Consider the following 21,853-nt stretch of genomic DNA (forward strand, 5'->3'; position numbering starts at 1 on the left):
TACATGTGTTTACAGTTTAAAGGCTGTCTTCAAATACAAGTATGGAGCTGGAAATATCAGTTACTAATCAGTTGATTAGATTCTGGAGAATAGAGAAGAAATCTGCAGAGGGCCACATCTACAGGTGATATTTCCATATGGATGGGTTAGTTAATGCACCTATTTACTAACCTGCACACTTTATTATCAGTAGTAATTATAACTTCTCGAAGTTGGGCGTGTGACTATACTTGGGGAAAAATGTATTGCAGATAAGTTGTCTATACAATTGTCAAAATGGAGCAGAAAGCCTATATCTCATGGGAAATGCAAATCAGAGATGCTAGGTGTCAAAGGAAAGATTTAAATGAACATGAGGAGTAGAAATGTTTTGAGGGTGCAGGGACCAGACATAAATATGATAGTGAATCAGGAGGATGGGAATAAGATCACTTTAGTATAACCAGGCGTGAAAAGTAGGGTAAGAATTGATACAGTTGGAAGATTAAAACTAAGAATTATTCTCAAGTTGGTTCAAAGAGCCAAAAGTCAACTGGAGGCTTATCTACCTGAAACTAATATCCTGTGTCCAACAGAGTTTGGATTCAGGCCAAGAGGGAGAGCTTAAATGATTTTACAGATATAAAGGGATTTTCTCTTATGAATTGATAAAGACCAGACATCCACTCTCATTCTCCATTAGACACTGCTAATTGTTTTTTCGGGAGAGGTATTCAGCATTTAGAAAGTTGCAGCAAAGAAAGATTGAAACCCCTGCATAGGAATCTCAAAACTTGCACGGAATGAAGAAGTATGTTTCCCTCTTACACGGACTTATGTGTTTTCACTGATCCCTGCATTAACCTTCCGTAGAAGACTGGATTGGATTGAAGTTTCTGCCCATTAGGCTTGAGGTGTTCATTACTCTGGGTTCACAGCATTAATAGATAAAGCTGTGGTATTAACAACTGTGACTGACAGCTCCCCTCCTCTGCCCAGTCTTACTTGCTTTAGTAATTGCAAAAGAGAGAAATTGAGCTATCTTAGGGGCTGGCTTAAGCCAGTTGGATACCTACTTCAGAAGTTAAAACTACACCATTCAGTGACAAGAGTATATTTCTTTGACTTTGATTTGATTTTTTTTTTTTTTTCCAGGAGTGTAACTCCATGTAAAAAAGAAAATGTTGCCCTGTGTGCTTTCCTCTCACTTACAGACATTTTGAAATAATAAACATACATAATGTTGGGGATATTGCTTAATGAGCTTCTAATAGGTGCATTTATGCAATGATGTTGAACCCATTTTTGGCATATTTTGAGAAAAGCATAATTTAATGATGGAACAGGTATATACCTTGAGGAATATTCTATGATTTTTGTGTGGAGAAGGAACGTTTCACATATAGCAAGAATTTTCTTCTACACTAACTGATTGAAATATGCAGTAAGACAACATAAATACTAATATATTAGTCCATATACCTACATATATGCATATACATAAAAAAATAAAATGTGTATATTTGTCTTTCAGGGGTTGATAAGCTGATCCGTCATTTACACAAACACAGCATACCCATAGCTGTTGCCACAAGCTCAGCTGAAGTGACATTTCAGATTAAAACAGCCAGCCACAAAGAATTCTTTGGTCTTTTTCATCATATTGTGTTGGGAGATGACCCCGAGGTGAAGGGTGGCAAGCCACAGCCCGATGCATTTCTAGTTTGTGCAAAGAGATTTCACCCTCCTGCACCTCCAGAGAAGGTAAGAAGGAGACGAAACAAATTAACTGAAAAGTTAGGAATACTCTGTTTGGGCTATATTTGCATATTTTTTTTTAACATGATAAATACTTAGATTAAGATTTAATATAAACATTATAAAAATCAGCAACCTCTGTTTTCAAAGATGTTTATGCTGTTGAAGCAAGATTTTGGAAAGCATAATTTACCCCCACTATGTATAATATTTGTAATGTAGATTGCTCTGATTTACTACATGGTAGTGTGCAGTAATAGGAAAGTGTAATGATTTTCCGCTCTATGCATAAATCTGAAAGCTTAGCTTCACTACTCAAAAGTTTGGAAACTGTTATTTAAACATAGATCAGTTAATTTTTCACACATTCATGGCTGATTTACCTCTTAAGTGTCTAAACATTGAAGATACTTCTTTGTAAAGAGTGCATATATTTTTCCTAAACCATCTCTTTCCTCTTGCATTCTAAATCTCTGAGATCATAATTCCTGTTTTCTGATTTAAAACCAATCAGTCTGAGCAATGTTTCTCAAATAGTAGAGGTGCTTAGTTTCTTCCTCTTATCTACAACTTTCCGAACTTGATTCTGAAATAGAAATCTGTAGGGAGAATATATGAAAAATAAATTGAGAGTTAGTTAAAATAATGTCTTTGCTTTTATTTTAAATTAAATTGCCATTCTCCCTAAAATATTTTTTCTCACTTCTTGTCTGTCCCGAATGGAACGTAAGTTCTGAAGTTTTGGAGTTTCACTATGGCAGAAAAATGCATGACATACTTACTTTTAAGGAACAACTTTAGGTGGATTAGACTGTTATTACTGTTTTCTCAGTAGGATTATTGAGGAAAAAAATGGTGACACAAATACATACGAAATTATTAGCTAAGATTCTTCAGCCTTTCATACTTTCAGAGTCTAAATGGTATTTGTGATGCCTGGGAATGCAAAGTGAATTAAGTTCGATGCAATGTGGCGTACCATCAACAGTGTTAACCAAACTGGTTTTGGTTTGTTTGGGGTTTTTTCTGTTGCAAGTTTTCTTGACATTCTGTGTATGTGCATCAACTTCATTTGAAAGTTAGGTGTTCAGAAAAGATACACCAAATGTACATGATTGTGTTCATGCAGATGGTGGTTGTGTGGACATGTTAGGTACTTGATTGAGTAGGCCATGTATGTATGGTTCCAATTGTTGAAGAATCTGAGCAGCAAGACTGTAAATCTCACCTTAGAGTCAAGTAGTTATGAATTTTGATTGTGTTGTCAATACTCAATTGAGAGCAAATATTGAGAAGCAGCCCAAGGTTTTGGAGGGAGTTCAAAACAAGCTTAAACCACAGCTTAATGTTGCTTTCATATGAAATTACTCTTTCTGGCTTAACTGTATGTCTAGGAAACAAAAATATCAGAGTAAATTCCTGTAATGTATGCTGTGCTTTTTGTAAAACAGGATGAGAGGTGTGGCTTTTCATTTGGATGGAGGTGTGGCTGAAAGCTCTTCTGTAATTCTGAAAGTAAAAGAGCAGAAAGTATTGAGAATTTACATAAAGCTGGGTTGTCACTGGTATCTGATGGAGAGGTAAGGAAATTGAATGTCTGCTGTGTTAATGACAAAGTAAACTATTATTTCATCTGAGAAGCCTAAGAGTGATATCCAGAGGAACAGCTTTCCCAAAATGCTTAGTTTATTTGGCTTTAATCCAGAAAAATCACAAGGTGGTGATCATTAAAAAGGGCAAAAACATTGGAAAAAAACAAAGCCCAAAACCAAACAAAAAAAACAGTGACACTGTGTTGTAGATTTCTTATTTATTCAGCAGTAAGTAGCCTTAGCTATGTTAACAATGAAAAAGTTTTTGAAGGTAATAGTAGCACCTGTTTTATACAGAGTAATTTAAACTTTAAAGGTAAGTTAAACAAAATTCCAGAGTGTTCATGGTAGTTTTGTATAGTTATTTTCTTTAACTTTTCTTTGAAGAATAGCATAAATCTTTAAACCCATGCTTTTCTTTTATATGAAGTTTAACATCATTCAGAGTTCACTTAGTGCAGATAATTAGCTGAACTTTTTTTTGTCACATCTACAAAAATCAGAAATGTCGAAGTGTGGGAATTTAACACAAGCACAGAACTCCCAGGAAGAAGAAAATCAAAACAGTGCATGCGAAATTATCTGAAACATTCATGACCAATTGCAGTGTAGTGATGGCATCTGCTGTGTTTCGTCCCAAGTGGTGAACTAATAGAGCTACAGGTTCGGATTTCATGCTAAAAATCAGTAATATGCGAGTTGGCAGCAAAATATTGGGAGGTATAGGTAATGGCTCCATAAGCAAGTAAATGGACTCAAGAGAAACAGATTACTGGAGTATTTGGTGCTTAGGCCTGTACATCTATGCTATATGTGATTTGAATTTTTTCTGTTGGATTAGATTTAGTCAGATTCCTGGCTGAAAGCTGTATAAGTTTCTTTGGAGCTCTGTGTCCTTTTAAGCATTGGAGATTGCTTAATATGCACCTGGAAAGGACTTCCACTATACCTTCCTGCTAAAGCAACCAAGTGCACACCAAAACTTAGTGAAACAGATCATCAAGTAGCAATTGATGGCTGACAGATTTGCTTCAAAACTTCACTGCTGCTCTAAGTGAAAAATACAGTGTAGCCATAGAAGGCTAAATCCAGAATTTAGCTGTAGTGGCATACCAGCCTGTGACTGTTGCTATTCAGGCATAATTCTACAAGTAGGCAGTTCTAAAATGATAAAAAATTGATAGGATGTCTGCTTTACTATCACTGAAGGATGTCATGATTGTCCGTCTGGGAATTTCTTTACCTTTTGGTTTGCAGTCTTTGGTTGACAATTCTGTGATTCTGTTACTAGGAACTTAATAAGCATAGTGATGGAACCACAGCACAGGAATTTCAAATAAGATACACTCTGCAAATTCAGTCCAGGTCTTACTGTCTTGTGATGCATGAAGTTTCACATGAACTTCCAAGTAGTAACAATGAACTGTCATATGAGTAAATAATTAAATCAGTCAGGTAATCAAAATGTGATCTGAAGATTAAATACTAGAAGTGTTGTGTTACACTAAAATTCCTTTTTTTTTTAAAAAAAAAAAAAAAAGCCAAATTCTGCTCTCAAATACACAGATGCAACTTGTATGAAAACCAGCTGGAGCTGAATGTATGTAGAAACAACATGTGCTTGAATATGGTAGAAATGTCAGGGCACAATGTTCAAAACACTGTATTCTTTTCATACATTTTATTTAGAGAATTGAAAAAAAAATTTCAAAGTATTGTTTTTGTTTGAGTTGTTTTTATTATTTTCCTACCTTTATTTGATCAGCATTTGGAAAATAAGTTGTTTCATATTTTTCTAGAGTTACTTAGTATTTTACTATGTTTCAAATTTTTACAATGGGAATTCCTTTTAAGGGAGCCTTTAAAATGTGCTGCAGAAGCAAAATCGGAGTTTCATTGATGATACCACTGTGAAATTTAGTAAATTCAACTATATATGCCAAGGGATGTCAAAGACAACAAGAAAGGCTTCTCTAAGTAAATAGGAGACAAAAGGAAGACTAGGGAAAATGTAGACCCATTGCTGAATGAGATGGGGGACTTGGTTACATAGGACATGAAAAAGACTGAAGTACTACATGTAACAAGTCAGGAATGCCAGATCCCAGAGACCAGAGAGAAGGGCTGAGCAAGGAAGATGTACCCTTGTTGAAAGAGGATCCGGTCAGGGAGTAGGTCCATGGGCCCCGATGGGATGCACCCTCGAGTGCAGAGGGAGCTGGCAGATGTCATTGCAAGGCCATTCTTGATAATCTTGGATCAATCATGGTGACTGGGAGAAGTGCTTGAAGATTGGAGGAAAGGAAATGTCACTCCTGTCTTGAAGAAGGGCAAGAAGGAGGACCCAGGCAACTACAGGCTACTCAGTCTCACCTCGATCCCTATAAATGTGATGGAGCAACTACTCCTGAGAACCATTTTCAGGCAAGTAAGGATGAGCAAATCATCAGGAGTAGTCAGCATGGCTTCACCAAGGGGAAGTCATGTTTGACCAACTTCATAAATTTCTATGACCAGCCTGGCAGATGAGGGGAGAGCAGTGGCTGTTGTCTACCTGGACTACAGTAGGACCTTTGGCACCCTCTCCTATAAGATCCTCACAGAGAAGTTGTTGATGTATGGTCCAGATTAGCAGACAGCAAGGTGAACTGAAAACTAGCTGAACAGCTGAGCCCATAAGGTGTGACCACCAGCACAAAGTCTAGTTGGATGCCAGTGACTAGCGGTGTGCCCCAGGGGTGAATATTGAGTCCAGGGTCCAGTCCTGTTTAACATCATCATTAATGACCTGGTGGAAGGGCCAGTTTGCTGATGAAGACAATGTTCAGAGGGATCTTATTAATGTGTATGAATACCTGAGGAAAGAGTGTAAAGAAGACAGAGCCAGGCTGTTTCAGTGGTGCCCAGTCACAGAACCAAAGGTGATGGGCACAAACAAACACAGGAGACTCTGTCTGAGCACGAGGAAACACTCTTTTGCTATGAGGGTGACTGAGCACTGGCAGATGTTGCCTGGAGAGGTAGTAGAGCTTTCCTCCTTGGAGATATTTAAAAGCTGCCTGGACGTGGTCCTGGACAAGCAGACTCTAGGTGCCCTTGCTTGAGCAGGGCAGTTGGACCAGATGATCTCAAGAGGTCACTTCCAACCTCAGTCATCCTGTGATTCAGTGATACATTTCACAGACTTGATCTGGGAAAAAAATGAGGAAACAAAGTTTTTCTCAATGTTTTTCTGTTCCGTTTTGATTTAAAGGGTCAAATTACTTAAAACCATTCTTTTGGAATTTATAAATATTAGAATATTAATTTCAGGTTTAAGAGTTCATAATAACCTGCTGTTTATGTGTTTCTGTGTGTATTTATATAGGAGATATATATATCAACTATAATTTTCAATGTTATCTTGAAGTAATTTTGTTTCATAGTAACAAAAATGTTATACTACAACTTATTTCAAATATGGCTCTAACTCAGAGGGTTTCAGACATTTCCATGCAAATATGTATACATACTTCCTATATGTCTTTAAAAACACATTAATTAAATACTTACCTACTTGAGGATGTGATGGGTCAGGGCTTTTCTTTCCAGTGTTTTTGTTGTCTTGCCTATAGCATTTCCCTAAAATAAAGGACCTTACTAATAGTATCATTTAAAAACAAAGAAGTACCCTTTATATACATTGTTTAAAAAGAAGAAAAGATTTTAGTAATACAAATGGTCATCACTCTCTTATGAGGAATCAATCTGTTCTGTTGAAAACGTTCCAAGTGATATAAATCATTACCTTAATTTAAAACACTATTTCTTTGCAGTTTCTTCCATTTCTAATTCATTAATTGATCCCATAGTTACGAATAATTTCTGTACCAAATCTAGTGAGAGCTCATTAAAATTTTTCAGACTGATTAAATGACATTAGGATTTATGAGTCTCAGTGGACTTTTTATGTCATAGAAAAGAGGAGTTCAAAGAGAAATTTTCTGAGACTTTTTTTGCTACAAAATATATAGTGAAAGAGTAATAGATATTCAGAACAGTATGACCATTTTGTAATTTTAGTCTATATTGTACAAGCAAAACAGAGGGTGAAGAAGGCTGGTTCAGCACTAAGTACTTAACATGACCATTATTATTGTGAGCTTGTGTAAAAAGGATGCCAAAACGATCTTCTATTTCTTATCCCTCCCATTTTTTTCCTTTTTCTACTTCCCCCCCCCCCCCTTCAACTGTACCACTTCTGGTGTATGTAGTGCATGTAGCATATGTATTACACTTACTATGGTTTTCAGATAAGCAGTTAATTTGTTAGTGATGTTTCTGTTATTCCTTATGTATACCTGGAGGTTGAATTTATTAGGAGTGCTTTAAATAAAGTACACAAATTACAAAGGCATGAACAGCCATTTTAGGTGGTGTACTGAGCAGTAAATTGGAATCCCTGCTGTTGAAATCATGTATTTTAGTCATCATAAGTCTGACCCTTTTCCATTTTATAAATAAATTGACTTGCACTGTCCTGAATGTTTACGATTCACAAATCAGACATTTTATTTTAGAAATAACAAAAGCATTAAATGTAAAATATACATATACTTTTTTAAACTTAGTTCAAATCTACATCAATGGCTATCTCTTCAACTCTGGGTCTAGCCTATTTTTTTAAATAGGCCTACATTACCAAGTTTTCCTCAACTGAAACACTCTTCTAAACAGCTGTTCATGGTATAAATAATTCTGATTTACCCAAGTTCTGCTGTCTTACCTCCCTGGACTTACAATTTTTACAGGTTATTTTAGCATACTGCTAGATACCTACTTTTTCCAGGGGTATATCCTGCGATAATAATGGTCATAGTCCACCTGACTTTTAAAGCATTGGGCTGCGTTCAGTGGAACAAAGAAGTGTTTGGCATAGATTGCTCTTGTTCACATACACTACAGTCTGTACAGAACCTGATACAGCACGTGCCAGCAGCCACTTACTGCGTGAAGAGGGATCAGTGTTGCTCCACGACCTCTTCTAGCTGCTGGTGTGTTTTGAGATAGAAAGCAGAATTTGGGCTTTCTTTTCAGAAGCCACTTGTCTTTCTAGTCCATACTGATGTAATTACAGTTTGTTAATTAATTCAAATTAGGAAGTTGATGGGTTAGAGCCAATAAAAAACTTTGTGTCATCTGATTGGTTGGTGCCAACTCCTGTGTAGCCAGGCGGTTAGTACACTGACTGAAAGTCTGGGATGTTTAAGTGTATCTGGTGCGTGTGTTTTCTTGTTCGGCTTTTTTGGAGATAAGTTCCTGACTGCTTGCATACTGTCCCTTTGAAGTCCTTATCTGTAAGGTTGCACTCCCTCGGCGTTCCCATTAGCATTGCATCCTGTGTCCAGCTTCCAGAGTTAGAGAAGACTCTCCCTTGGCAGAAGATTGTTGGGGGTGGGGTGGTGCTCCCTGGGAGATGGTGGGACTACCGAGGAACTGATTCAGTGCCATGAGAGCTTGAAACTGCTGCTCCTGCCTACATATGGCATGCTTAAGTTTGCAGCAAAAGTAGAGTTCGTTCCCTTGATGCATTTAGATTATATATGGCAGATTTTACTGTTACTGTACGTGGGGTGATTGGTAGGTGAATGAAGTATGTCGCATCATTTGTGTGTACCCAGATGAGTTTAGTTGTTCCATGCAGACATACCCTTAAGTGTTGAGAGTGGATAGCGAGTGAAATCTTAAAGGCTATGCCTATGGGCCTCAGAATAGAACATTTCCACTTGTCTGCATTCTGACCAAGATCAGGTGTCAAGTCTGGTAGGAATCTTGCTTTCTGATTTTATAGTTGGTTGAGAAACGAGATTTTTGCTTTCATGTTTGCATCCAAAGTTGCCCAATCACAACAGAGTCTATTGTGTCTGTTTCTCAGGAACTAAACATCCCTTGCAGTTAATCTTTTGTAAAGAATAATTTTGAAAAGTAGTCCCAGCATATTCTTAAAATGTCAAGAAAAATTTGCTCCACAGAGAACATAACAGCAATCTGGGATGTCTGTTTTCTTTTTAAAGCAGATCAGAAGAGAGGGTTGTCCTTATCTTGGCCACTGTGTGGAATGCTTCCTCAAAGAATTCCATGGGCTTTTTGAGCACTCTTCAACCTGAGGAGTTCAGTCTTCCGGTTTTCGGGTTTTCTTGAGGATTGTCTTGAATTTTGCTCAGGAAGGTTCTTGACTAGAACTTTTTCCTGAATTCATAAAGCCTTTACTTTTCTTGCTCTACAGTGTAGATGATGACTTATTTCTAGGTGGCAAATTGTGATTTGAGTATTTAGTATGTGTTGCTGGCCTAGCTCTTGAATTCCTGCTACTGTGGGGCACTGCAAATAATAAACTGTGTAACTTTTTACATTCCCAACCTGCTGGAGAAGCTATTGCTTTCACACAGACACTGGAGAAATTTAAAGGAATAAGTTATTAATAAATTATACCTTTAGATTGCCTGTTAGGCTTATGTGTTAAGACCTCCATCTTGAAATACTGCTAGAAACTTACAGATTGTGATACAAAGATCATAGCACTCTAGTGCAACATACTTTTTATGTGATATACTGCTGGATGGTCTGTTGGCTGAATCCTACGCCTTCCTCAGCTTCTAAATAGTCTAAGCATGTAGCCCTTACATGTGTCTTCCAGGCTGGATGATGAAGACTGTGATTATGAAGCTCAGCTTCCAGCTTCGTAAGTATAATGGACATGGCTGTAGAGAGAAAAATGTGAGATATTTCACCACATCTAACAATCCAGGAATTCCAAAGATCTGCTATACACATGTACCTTTGTCCTAAATCCGTAATAGGCCACTATTTTATAATTACAAGACAATTAAAGGAAAGAGACGTTTATAAATTTGTTTGTTTTGTTTTCAATTATTATGCTCTCAGTTCACATGGTTGATTTTCTTCCTCCCTTTTCTCCTGAGGCATGTGTGCTTGCATGTGCACACACCCCACCCCCATGCTGGCAGTCTTTATTATATATTTGTGGAAGAAAAATGAGATGTTGCATGGCTTGAAAGTAATTTAGCTCTTAAGTGTTCCAGACGTTGCCCTTGTTACTGCAGTGCATGTTTATTTATGGATGTATTTGTCTTATGAAGATGAAAAAAGTCATTGAAATTCCATGCAAAAAATAACCTGGTCAAGGTTTGCTTTCGTTTAATGTATCTGATTGGAAGAGGAAAGAAGGATTATAACTGGTTCTTAGTCTTTGGGGTACCTTACTTGGTGGGGTGGGGAGGCAGAAATAATTTTTTTTTTCCTTGCATTTGTCTTGATAATGTATCAAGTAGCTGCTAAGAGACTTGACGAAATGTGATGCAGAATAAGAAATTATGTTCTGCAGCCTTCTTTGCTTGTACGTGAGGTGGTTGTATAAGCACAAAGAGACTGGTACACCTCCAAATTCTAAAAGCATTATATTCAGATTAGCAGGTCACTGGAGATGTGTTGCTAATTGTTTTAGGGAACTCATTATGGGTATTATCACATATTAATTATGCATGTTAAGTAGTAAAAAAGAGGGGGGAAGATTCTTCTTTTATGATAAATTGCTCACTGAGTTATCTTTGCTTTCTTTCAAGACCTTGAGCATTTTTTGGAGATGCATACAGAGCAGTCATTGAATAATTAGATTGTAATTAACAAGATTTTTCACCAAAAAAATGTTTTTAATGTCTTTTGGGTTATAGCAAGCATGAATAAATCCTCTTTAAGAAAGATCTAGTGCACTGATCCTCTCTGTATCTCGTTACCTTTGTAATCACCCCACAGCTTGTTGTAACAGTGCTTTTCAACAGTTTCGGGACAAAGAATGAAGATTGAAACATGGAGTTGCATTGTTAGCAGTATTTTTTGGTTGCTTTTTTTTTGTAATTTATTGTCATGGGGAGACCTCCAGAAACCTTTGAAAGACTAAGGTCAGCTATGTGTTGTTTTAATGCACTAAGGCTGGGGGAGGGAGAGCTCATTTGTTTGCTTCTTTTTCTTTAAGTTACTTGCTGTTTGTGGAGATGCAGTTGTAGGTAATTTTCAGAGAGCAGGTATTCATGGTAAGGTTCTGCTTATTCTGTTGTGTGATAAAGAATTTGTAAGTCTTGGTTTTTTGGCACAGTTGCAGAAACCTACATACAGGACCATCAATTAACACTGACAAATTATTTATAGTCTAAACAGGGTGAAGCATTTTGCTCAGGCTGATTGCTGTATCACAAAATAAGTGCACTTACAAGACGATTACAGAGTGTACTCCATAAAGCAGTGTTTGAGAATTTTTTTTTATTATTATTGTGATAGACTGGTGGTATAAAGATAAAAGACCTTGTAGCACACACAAGAGCTGAAGAAGTGACAGCTTTATCTGCTAAAAAAGGATGCTTAACATTTCCATTTCAGCATCTCTTTATCTTAGAATAATAGCATGGTTCAAAGCCAAGAAGCAAATGATTCAAGTTAAGCTTCAGTAAAACTGAAGTGATTCTGATTTAAAGTAGAAAACAATTCCAGGTAGTGGTAGAAATGCTCTCCTCCTATTCCATCAAAGAAAGTTTTTCATTTATGTCTAAATAATACAGAATATAGGAATTGCTGTTCATGCTCAGATTCAGTGCCCATCTTATTCAGTACCATCTCTGATGATAGCTAATACCAGAGGCTTAATAATGACCTTTTAGCTAGAGGAGGTTAATTTATCCACTTAAATGCTGTTGCTCCTATATCAAGTAATTGAAGGCTCTTTTTTTTTTTTTTTTTAAAAAAAAAAAAAAAAAAGGGGGCGGGGTGGCTTTAGTAACCCTTTCACAGTATTTGTTTTTTTCTTGATGCCGATGACTACCTGGGACAATGAATTCGGCAAATCTTTTGCATATGTTCTTAATTTCTTACCTTTTACTTAATTTCTTACCTTTTAACTTCTTTGAATGTCAACTTTTTTTTCATGTTATGAATGAGAAAGATAAGCAATGCATCTGCCACTCAGTATTTCAGGTACTGCTCTTCACATCCGTTTTTCTTTCTTGGTCCATAAGTAAAACACTTTACAGTCTGTTCAGACTCTCACCACCTGAAATGGTTGTGTTTGGGATTTTTTGGGTGGGGTTGGTTGGTGAGTGGGGTTTTTTTGTTGTTTTTTTTTTTCCTCATAAGCATTCTGATTGCATTTCTTCAGACCCTTCCTATCAAAAATGTTTTAACATAGAATAATGTCTGTGGCATACAGTACATAAGAGTATTCCAAATGAGACAGCATTATATATGTCTATGAATATATACAATATCACCAAGCTCTTGAGTTTTCACTGAGCTGTCTACAGTGATGTCCAGTACTTAAACTGAATGTTACAAGATGCATGTAATTTATTTTTTTGTCCAGCTAATGTGTATTGCTTACATTTCTTGACCATTTTATTTCATATGACACTTGACTGCCCAGAAGACTACTTAGTCACGCTGAGTTTCTTACAGATATTTCTTACCCCAGCTGTGTCATCAGCAGATTTTACAAAGTATAGAAGTAAGGCTACTAGTCAATAATTCCCTGAGTAATAGCAGAATTATTTTAAAATGCATCTACAACAACTTTCTAAAATAGTAGTGTGGTAATGAGAAATGTTTTTTAATGTAACTCCTTCACTTCATAATTTAGTTGCTTTGAATCTCAGGGTCTTGCTGACTAGCAAAGACTAGCTGATGAGATTTCATCTGTTACTTAAAATACCTTCTGTTACAGAATGTTTTCCTCCATTAGGAAATTGTCCTCTTTCTCCTGAACAGATACCTGGTCACAGTGATCCATTCAGTTGCTGTCTCCAGAACACATTATTGAATCCTGCAGCTTCAGACCACAGTGTGGAAACATTAGAGGTTGCAGCCTATTGTCCTGAGCTTCGAAGCTATTACAGACTCAAAATATTACTGATTCAAAAAAAGTGCCATGGGCGAAAAGCATAATAGTACGTAACTTATCTTAATGCTTTCCACTTTCAATAATGCAGTTACCCCAAGAGAATGCCAACAGAACTTTTTATTCTGTGAAGAATGATCATGTATCTTAGGTAGAATGCTGCTGCAGTTTTAAGATTAGCTATGATAAATCCTTTGAAGACTGCTTTTAGTTGTGACAAACTTTTTAAACTTTTTTAACTTTTCAGGCTTTTAACTGAGAAGTTTTTGTTTTTCTTAAACTTCAGTGTAAAGTGTCTGCAATTATTTTAATGTTTTCCTCTGAAGATAATAAAATTTTCTAATTATAGTAAAAACTTTTACAATAGTCATATGATAACTTCCATGAAGAGCTATATTGTGTAGAGCAAGTGTTTGAAGTTGAGGAAGCTGGGAATACTGCTGTCCTGTTTTCTAAGAGTCAGGAATAATGCTGTGACTCTACCATACTATGACCATTACTAGACCTGGGAATGCTCCTGAGTTTCCTGGTGTTTGTGTGACATGGCTACTCACTGTGTACATCATATTTATATTTAAGTACACATTAAACCCTGAGGAGAAAAAGCATCAGACCACATACACCAGATGATAGGCATGGAGCCTGCTCTGGACAACTGTTAGAGCACTATGACATATATATAAACATCTAAGACAGTAAGTACAGACATAGCCTGTAGAAACTAATCACTCTCCACACACACATACTGATTGTAATTTATTTAATTAATGTTGTGGCCTTTTTAGTGAACAAGGTTCCAAGTTCCTATTTTAGATGACAAGCAAGTATTGTCCATCAGTTTTCCTCAGATTTAAACAGTTAACAGAGGTCATTTCTGATAGAATTAAGAAGTGAATCAGCCATCTCTACTTTAGCCATCAGCTGTATTCTCAGCTGCCCTGGTCCAGCAAGGAGCAAAAGTGGTTTAAGCAAGACAAATTTCAGTTAATAGCTCAGCAATAAGAAGAGGAAGAAGAGAACGTACCAAAGATTCCTGAAAGACTGTATTTTTAAAGATACTGTTGAAGAAAGATGAAGAGTGTAGGCATGGAGATTGTACAAGGCACAGAGGTCAGGATGATATAAGACATACAGTGGAAAGTGGGAGAAAGAGATAAAGAATGCAATTAAGTGAAAGGATAGAAGATGTCTAGGGAGTAGAAGGAAATAAAAGCAAGACATACAGTAATTGTGAGTAAGATAATATAGGGCCTTGAAGGAGAAAATGAAAACTTGAATTTGTGACTGCATTAAGTAATCTATATAGCTTCATTATAAATTATGAAGAGTTAATAGTATGAAGTAACCCATTTGTCCTTAACACTTTCCCAAATGTTTTTTAGGGAGTGTAGATGAAGAGTGAGGAAACAGTAGATAAGTTAATGATGTATATACTGAAATAGTAAAAGCATTTACTTTTTTGAGGCTAAGCATTCTGTCTCAAGGGGTTTGGTAGATGGTGTGACAGGGCTAACATTACAGCAAAAACTCTTCAAACATTTAGAGCGCTACATGTCTGAATTTAAAATCTCATGAAGATAGTGGAAAGAAGAGTCAACTGCAAATGTGTTCTTTGGCATGTCTCTCAAAGTAAAGAGGTTTTCTTTAGAAACACTGATGTCAGAGTTTCATATTCTATTCTGTCTTGTATTAACTAGTAATTCTAAGGCATTTGGACAATTTATTTCTCCTGTCACTTGATTTTTCTTTTTCTTATCATCTTAACAATCAGTTGAAGAGCAAGTACGCTTGAAAGAAGATGGTTGACTTTGAGTAGGCTGGTGGAAGACTTTTACTGATACCTTACTATTTGCAGCTCTTCTTTACAGCTGTGGTGGTAGCAGATGACAGCCTTACATTTCTTGAAGATGGTTAATATTCAGTGGAATATCTTTCTTGTTTCTCTTATGTTTTGGAGAACTGATTCTGTTTTAAGATGAAAATGTTAATGAAGGATGAATAAAATGTTCCTTAAGTCAATTATTCAGAAAAGGCCTTCAGTATAGATTCTCTCAGAAATTTTGAAATGTATCCATTCTTTGCAGGAACAATTCATTCTCACCAGCTTTCACACCATTTTTATAAATCTGTGAATTGAGTCCTTAGCTTCTCTGACTGGGTTGAGTATGTGATCTGGCTTTGTGTAAAGTGATTACTAGTAAGAGCTTCAGGCTCAATGTCAGTCCAAGGATGAAGAAATCCATCACAGAATGCTGTATTTTAATAAAAGGATTTCAGTTACTTGGCAGTATGAAGACATAATAATGCTTGTGACATGCTGTGCTGCATTGCTTTAGGATCAGACTGAACGTTAGAATAATAGCAGCATCGAGAAGAAAGGAAAAATAGGATGTCTGATTTGAGCATCTCTTTTTTTCTTCTATTGATCTCTATATTTAGCTTAGTGTATGATATGCCAGGCCCTAGTTATAAAGACCTGTGAAAGAAACTACTTGGATTCGTGGTCTTGCATGTTAGGAATCAAGAAGCATGTGATGCATAAACTTGCATAGAATTGGACCTAAGGAAGATCCACCACAGCATGCAACTCTTAGGCTGCGTGATAAAAGCTTGTCTGCACACCCATGAAAGAGCTCAGAGAGGTGATGGCAGGTGAGGGATCCCAAGTCACACCCTGCCTGGCTGCTCCCAGGCTCACCACAGGAGCCATCAGCCCATTAGAGGCCCATCTCTACAAGGCCAGGGGAGCACAGAGTCTGCAAGGCAGATGGGAGCCCAGGTTAAGGACTTGGAGGGAGGGACAGCCTGTCCAGGCCCTCCCAGGGCTGTCCCGCAAGTATCATCGGGGTCAATCAGCCAGCCATGAGATCCATTGAGATGAATCAATGCTGGATCCCGTTTTGGACTGAGGGGAGATGCTGCCTGGGGAATGGCACACAGTATGGGATACAGGACAAGAGCATTTTGGGATTGCTCAGGATTTAGTACAGGGAAATAGAGGGATAAGGGGATTAAAAGGGCTGAATGTGTGTAAATAGCTCCTGACCGGTGCAGACTGTCCTATCTTACCAAATTCCACTTCCGACTCTTTTCCTGGCTGAAGACCATCTGTTCTGTGTGTCTGTGGCTGTGTGGCTGGTGTGTGTGGCCAGCAACAGTAGTCAGACCCCAGGCAGAGACCCATGTGTCCACGGTGCCAGTGGCTGGAGCAAGTGATGGTCTGGGTGCCGACAACTGTGCGAAACCAAGTGCCAGCCCCCAGCATGACACCACAGGTCGCAGGAGCTGGGCCCGTGAATCTGCAGTTCCAGTGGCTGGATTGAGTGCAGTCAAGTGTGTGAGCACTAGTGAAGAGCCAGATGAACGATCATGTGAGTTCATGCGAGTGCTGAGTGTAGCTGCATTCATCTGTGTGACTAGCCATATATATATATATATATATACACACCCTTATGTATGTGTTTGTGTGCATGTGCCTGCTGTGGGATATATGCTCAGCCTTGCTACTGTTTGGACCAGGGAGCATGTAGCTGTGGCTGCCTCCCCTCTGTCAGGCTAACAGATTAGGTCCTACACCCAAACATCAGTAATCCATTCCCTAGGATCATGTTTCTCTCCATAAAGGGAGACTAGATAAGCAGTTCAGGTGTAGATGTTCCAGGTAGGTAGCTTAGTTCTTCTGTTTCAGTCTCCTAATAAAACCCCTCCTTTATAAACATCTCTCAGAGCTGGTTGAACTCGTCCATCCTAGTTTCCTAGTTTCTGCTGTAGGATCTACAGTGTCATGTCTTCTCCCACATTTTCTGTTACAGTTCTGCTGGGACAAGTCTTGCCCCATTTGTTCCCATCTGGGAACATCACCTTTCCCCAGCCCCTGACTCAGGAAGTGGGATGTCCTCGTAGTCTAGACATAGGCTGATAGATCAAAAAATGTCTATAAAGTTAATATTGATTATATTATAACAGAATCATCTTAGTTTATGGTAGGAAAAATCTTCCAGTTTTTCAGACCTGTTGATTTTGCTTTGTGTAGCAGAGATGCCAGGAAGTGGAGTGTATGAAAAAGAAAGTATTTCCCTTGGTCTGGCAGGCAGGGCTTCTTTTAGGTAATATTTGCTCTTACATGCAGTAGGTACAAAAGGTCAATATGTAGTGTACTGTTAGTATTCTAGAAATTATTCTTAATGCTTTGAGAAATTGAAAACTGATGCAGAGGAATGCTTAATGATACTTAATGCATTTTTTTTTAACTCTTCTGCAGAGTCATTCTGGTTGGAATGAACCTTGGAAAGTAAGTAATCCAGCCTTCTGAGAGCAGGTCAATACTGAACAAAGACCAAGTTGCTCCAGAATCATCCAGTCAGGTCTTTAAAACCTCAGAGGGTGGAGACCACACAGCTTCTCTGGGCAGCATTTTCCAGTGCTTAAATCTTGGCTATGGGTTGGTTTGGGGTTTTTTCCTTCCCCCCCCCCCCCCCCCCCCCCCCTTCTCTCCTTATATCTAGTCAGACAGAACCTTTCCTATTTCAAATTAGGACCATCATCTCATGTTCACGCTACGCACTTTGGTAAAGAAGCTATCCCCATCTTTTCAGTAATGTCCTCACAGATACTGCACAGACGCTCTTTGGCCCTCCTGAAGTCTTCTTGGGGCTGAATAAGCTAAACTCTCTTTCAGCATTTCCTCATAGTTACTACAACCCCAGCCATCTTGGTGGCCCTCTGCTGGACTTCTTGAAGTTTATCATCATCCTTCTGCTTTCTTCTTTCCTAATTTTAATGACTAATGAACTTTTCAAGCATAGTACTTGCATATTTGAGAATTATGCTACTAAATAGTTACAGAATTTAATAGTCAAGCTTCTACTCAACAGATACTGTTAACTTAAATTATGAGCCAGATAGCCTTCCACAATTACTTTGATTTCTTTGGAGTTGTTGTTTTGTTCTGTGTTTAAAGATTTGAAGAGTGTATAGAAGCCTGACACTTCTTGTAGTTTTAACACATGGCTAGGGAGTTGCATAGCACAACATACACATAGTAAATATGGAGCTGTGGCCATCTTCTGTTTCCCTTTTCCCTCTCATCCATATTACCCAAATATGGGGGGTATTTTACATCATCTTCTGGGCAGAGGCCATCCTCCTTTCAGTATCGTCACCACCTTTAATTTAAAAACTGTTTCTCATTTCTGTGCCCCTATTTGATTTTGTTTGATGTAAGTTACTGGGACCAAAAATTTTTTTCAATAGAGGTAGTCACTTTAAAAGGTTGTTTTAGTTTCTCACTTTATGCTTTTTATATCTTTCTGTAAATAAGTTCATGAGTATTTCTTTCTGTTTCACTTAAAATTTCTTTCTCTACCATGCCTTCCTTCTTGCTTCAAGGAGAAGAAAAGGGACAGATTGTTTAAGGAGAATCTGTATTTTCTGTTTATAGAGCAGTAAATGTTCTGAAATCAACTGCAGTTGTATATGTTGTAAAATTGCTTTTGTTTGACAGGTTAATAAATCTCAGTTGAAAGTCTGAAAGACTAGAGATATTAAAAGCTTCTGTTGCCTCACAAAAACAAATAAACCAACCACCTTTTTGCATTTCTTTATAAATAGAGCAAAAGGCTCAGTACTATTCCAGTTGACTGTGGCTCTCGTTTTATTTGCAAATGCCTTTATGGGTCTTTGGCACAGTTTGGAGGGGTTTTTTGTGGAGAGCATAAACAAAAATCACCTTAATTGGCAAAAAGTTAAAAATGCCATGGTTCTTCAAGAAGTGCACATGTCCGTGATGCAGACAATGCAGTACCAAACCTTCTGTTGACTTCATAAGCTTTTGCTAGTATCAATAAGCTTATCTGTCTTAGAGAACTTAAATCTGTTTTCAAACCTACATCTATGTTGATCTTGTGGATTCATCTGTTTTGTCACTTTCATGCACAGACACCTGAGACAAATTTACTCTGTACTCCAACAGCGAGAACAGTCAACTAGGATATCTTTTGATAAAAGGCTTGTGAAGCAGTATTGTAAAAGTATGTAGAGCTTGGATGTTGATGTCATGATTAATATTAAAAATGGAAAATTGTTAGTTGTTTAGAAACAGATTTTTAGTGGAATGCAGAAGGACACTGGAATGAATAAAAACAAAAATCTGTCTTAATTTTTCCTGTGTGCCTTCTTCAGATTCAGCAACACTTTCTGGGATGGAAGCAATTGGAGAAAACAATAGGAAAAAAGGTACAAATATCAGTGGTACGCTGTACTGTGTCTGATACATAAATTCAGTCATGTCGGAGATACTTTAATATGTAACAGCAGTGTCACGTGAAGTGCGGGACATGAATTGCACTTATTTTGCTGTATCTGTTAGGAAGTTTAGCAAGGACCTCGCCCACTGCATTTTCCAAGTACATATCATTCAGGCAAAGTGTAATTGCATACGTTTGGATTAGATTGAACAGTTAATGACAATGAAATATCAGATAATGTAGAACTTAAGACTATTACCTTTGCAAAACATGTTTGATGCTGTGCTGGTGGCACTTTTATGTTGAATTGAAGAACAGTTTTAGAAGAACATCCTGGGGGTTTCGTCCTGACAGAGTATCATGGAAGTTGCCTTTTTGTTCTCAGCCCTTCCTGAGTTACTATTCTTGATGCTTTACTGCATTTGATGTTAGCTTTGCAGATGCATGGGTTTATATCTGTATAGAGATATATGCAGATACATATTTTAAACTATATATGCTACATACATACATATGTATATAGCGAATGTGTTGAATCCAGGAGTCCACTCACAGCGAGGCTGCTACAGCTCCATGGCCCCAAATCCAGCCAGTAGCAAGGCTGCAAACGTGTTTCTAGGAGTCACACAAGCACACAGAGTGTATACGAGATGCATGTATACACGTACACTTGACAGCCCCACAGCACTCACGCAAGCACAGAGAGCACCAATGGCCTCATCCTGTTCCGCTCTCTGGCTGATTAGGATGAAGGTCTGTTAGTGCAATATGTTAGTACATAGATAAGTGCAATGAGGATTCCTCCAGCAGCTGGAATTAGGCACTCAGCTGGCTCTGGATCCCAGTCTCCCTAGTGGGTGGCACATGGAGGCGTGAGCCCCAAGGCCACTGGCCCACTCTAGCCCTCGGTGAAGATCCTTCTTCCCTTCCACTTCTTCTCACTCACACCCACACAGTGGATGGTTTAGCCCATCCCATGGTCCTGGATCCTCGTGCTGCCCCCATCACCTCCCACAGAGCATCTCTCGTGCGCATACAGACAGGTCTCTGGGACAGCCCCAAACCCTATGGTCTCTCCAGCAGCTGGCCATAGCTACCCTATGCCTACCCTGTCCCTCCAGGAGCCAGTGCTGCCTGTTCTCTCTCCTGTAGAGACATGCCTGGCTCCCAGGCCGCTTCACCTACTTGCCAGCTAGTCCAGCATGCTCTTCACTAGCACTCTCATGCACTTGCACACCCACCCTTACTACAGATGCTGCATTGCAGCACATGGGCAGGTCCCATGGCAGGGCTGGCACTGAGACCTCCATGCACACATGCATGCACAGTAGTAAGCCCTTGCCCAGAAAAAACTGTCAGAAAAGGAGTTTGATTAGAGGAGATAGGGCTCGCTGTTCTGGCTGGCATAGGCATGGCCATGCATGTCGACTGATGGCCTCTGTCCACAGCCCTCCAGCCCATTCTGTCCCCCATTCCCACGGGATGCCCTAACCCACAGAGCTTCTCCTGCTGGCACGTCCATGGGGGTCTGGCCCAGAACAAGGGCTCCTGGGGTGCTCCTGTGGCACGAGGAGTGGCTGGGCCAGGGTCCTCCACTGCCCTCGCAGTGTGCAAAGATGAGCACTTCTGTCGCATAAACCAGTGTGTGGGTATATGTGTGTGCATATATGTATATATTTCTAGATATGAAAATGTACAGATCCCTCTCTGTAGAAATGTACTTGGCAATTTTAACTGCTAGTGCTTTTTAGATGCTCTTTGGACTTATTAGTAATGTGAAGTTTAATCACCACAGAAGATTTGGAAGGAAAGATTATTATTAATTAAAAACTGTTTACCTAAGCTGTTCTGCTTTTCTCCAAGGAGGATAGTTAAGACTGCACCCAGAGCAGGGAGAAAAACTTTTTTAGTTGATGAGAAAGTAGGAGAACATGTGGGAGTGCAGAACCTCAGCTGGCAGCCTGCAGCACTGCCACTGCTAAGCACAAGAACATCTGATGGGGAAAAGCATTTAGAGCGTGGTGAGCAACATCTTTGCTCTCCATCTAGATGCAAGATGCTGGTAATCTGAAAGAGCTCAAAATGACAATTGTCATTTGATTTCGTAAGATTATCTTCCTGTTTCTTTTGGTAACAAAGTTAAAAGTTGATATGGTTGAGATAGTAACAGTAGTTGTAGATAGAGTAATTGTTTCTTTCTAGTTTTAACCCATTAGATTCTGATATTCCATTGAACTACTTGCTAAATTACTACTTGTCAATAAGGAGACTTTTCTATGGCTTTGAATCTATAGTTTTATCTGCAGATGCAGGGTCAGTAGAGAAAATAGCAATTTTAG

At 38.4% G+C, this 21,853-nt stretch overlaps 1 protein-coding gene across 2 annotated transcripts in view; it reads left to right on the plus strand.

The window, feature by feature from the left end:
- Positions 1–21,853, plus strand: part of PUDP (pseudouridine 5'-phosphatase) — an 84,131-nt gene that overhangs the window by 43,977 nt on the left and 18,301 nt on the right. For both annotated transcript variants that reach the window (XM_074907596.1, XM_074907606.1), the window contains one exon: positions 1,514–1,743. In XM_074907596.1, coding sequence (XP_074763697.1) covers positions 1,514–1,743 — 230 coding nt within the window. The remainder of the gene's footprint in view (positions 1–1,513; positions 1,744–21,853) is intronic.

This window comes from Athene noctua, chromosome 1 (genome assembly GCF_965140245.1).
Source record: "Athene noctua chromosome 1, bAthNoc1.hap1.1, whole genome shotgun sequence".
In the NCBI taxonomy this organism is placed as follows: domain Eukaryota; kingdom Metazoa; phylum Chordata; class Aves; order Strigiformes; family Strigidae; genus Athene; species Athene noctua.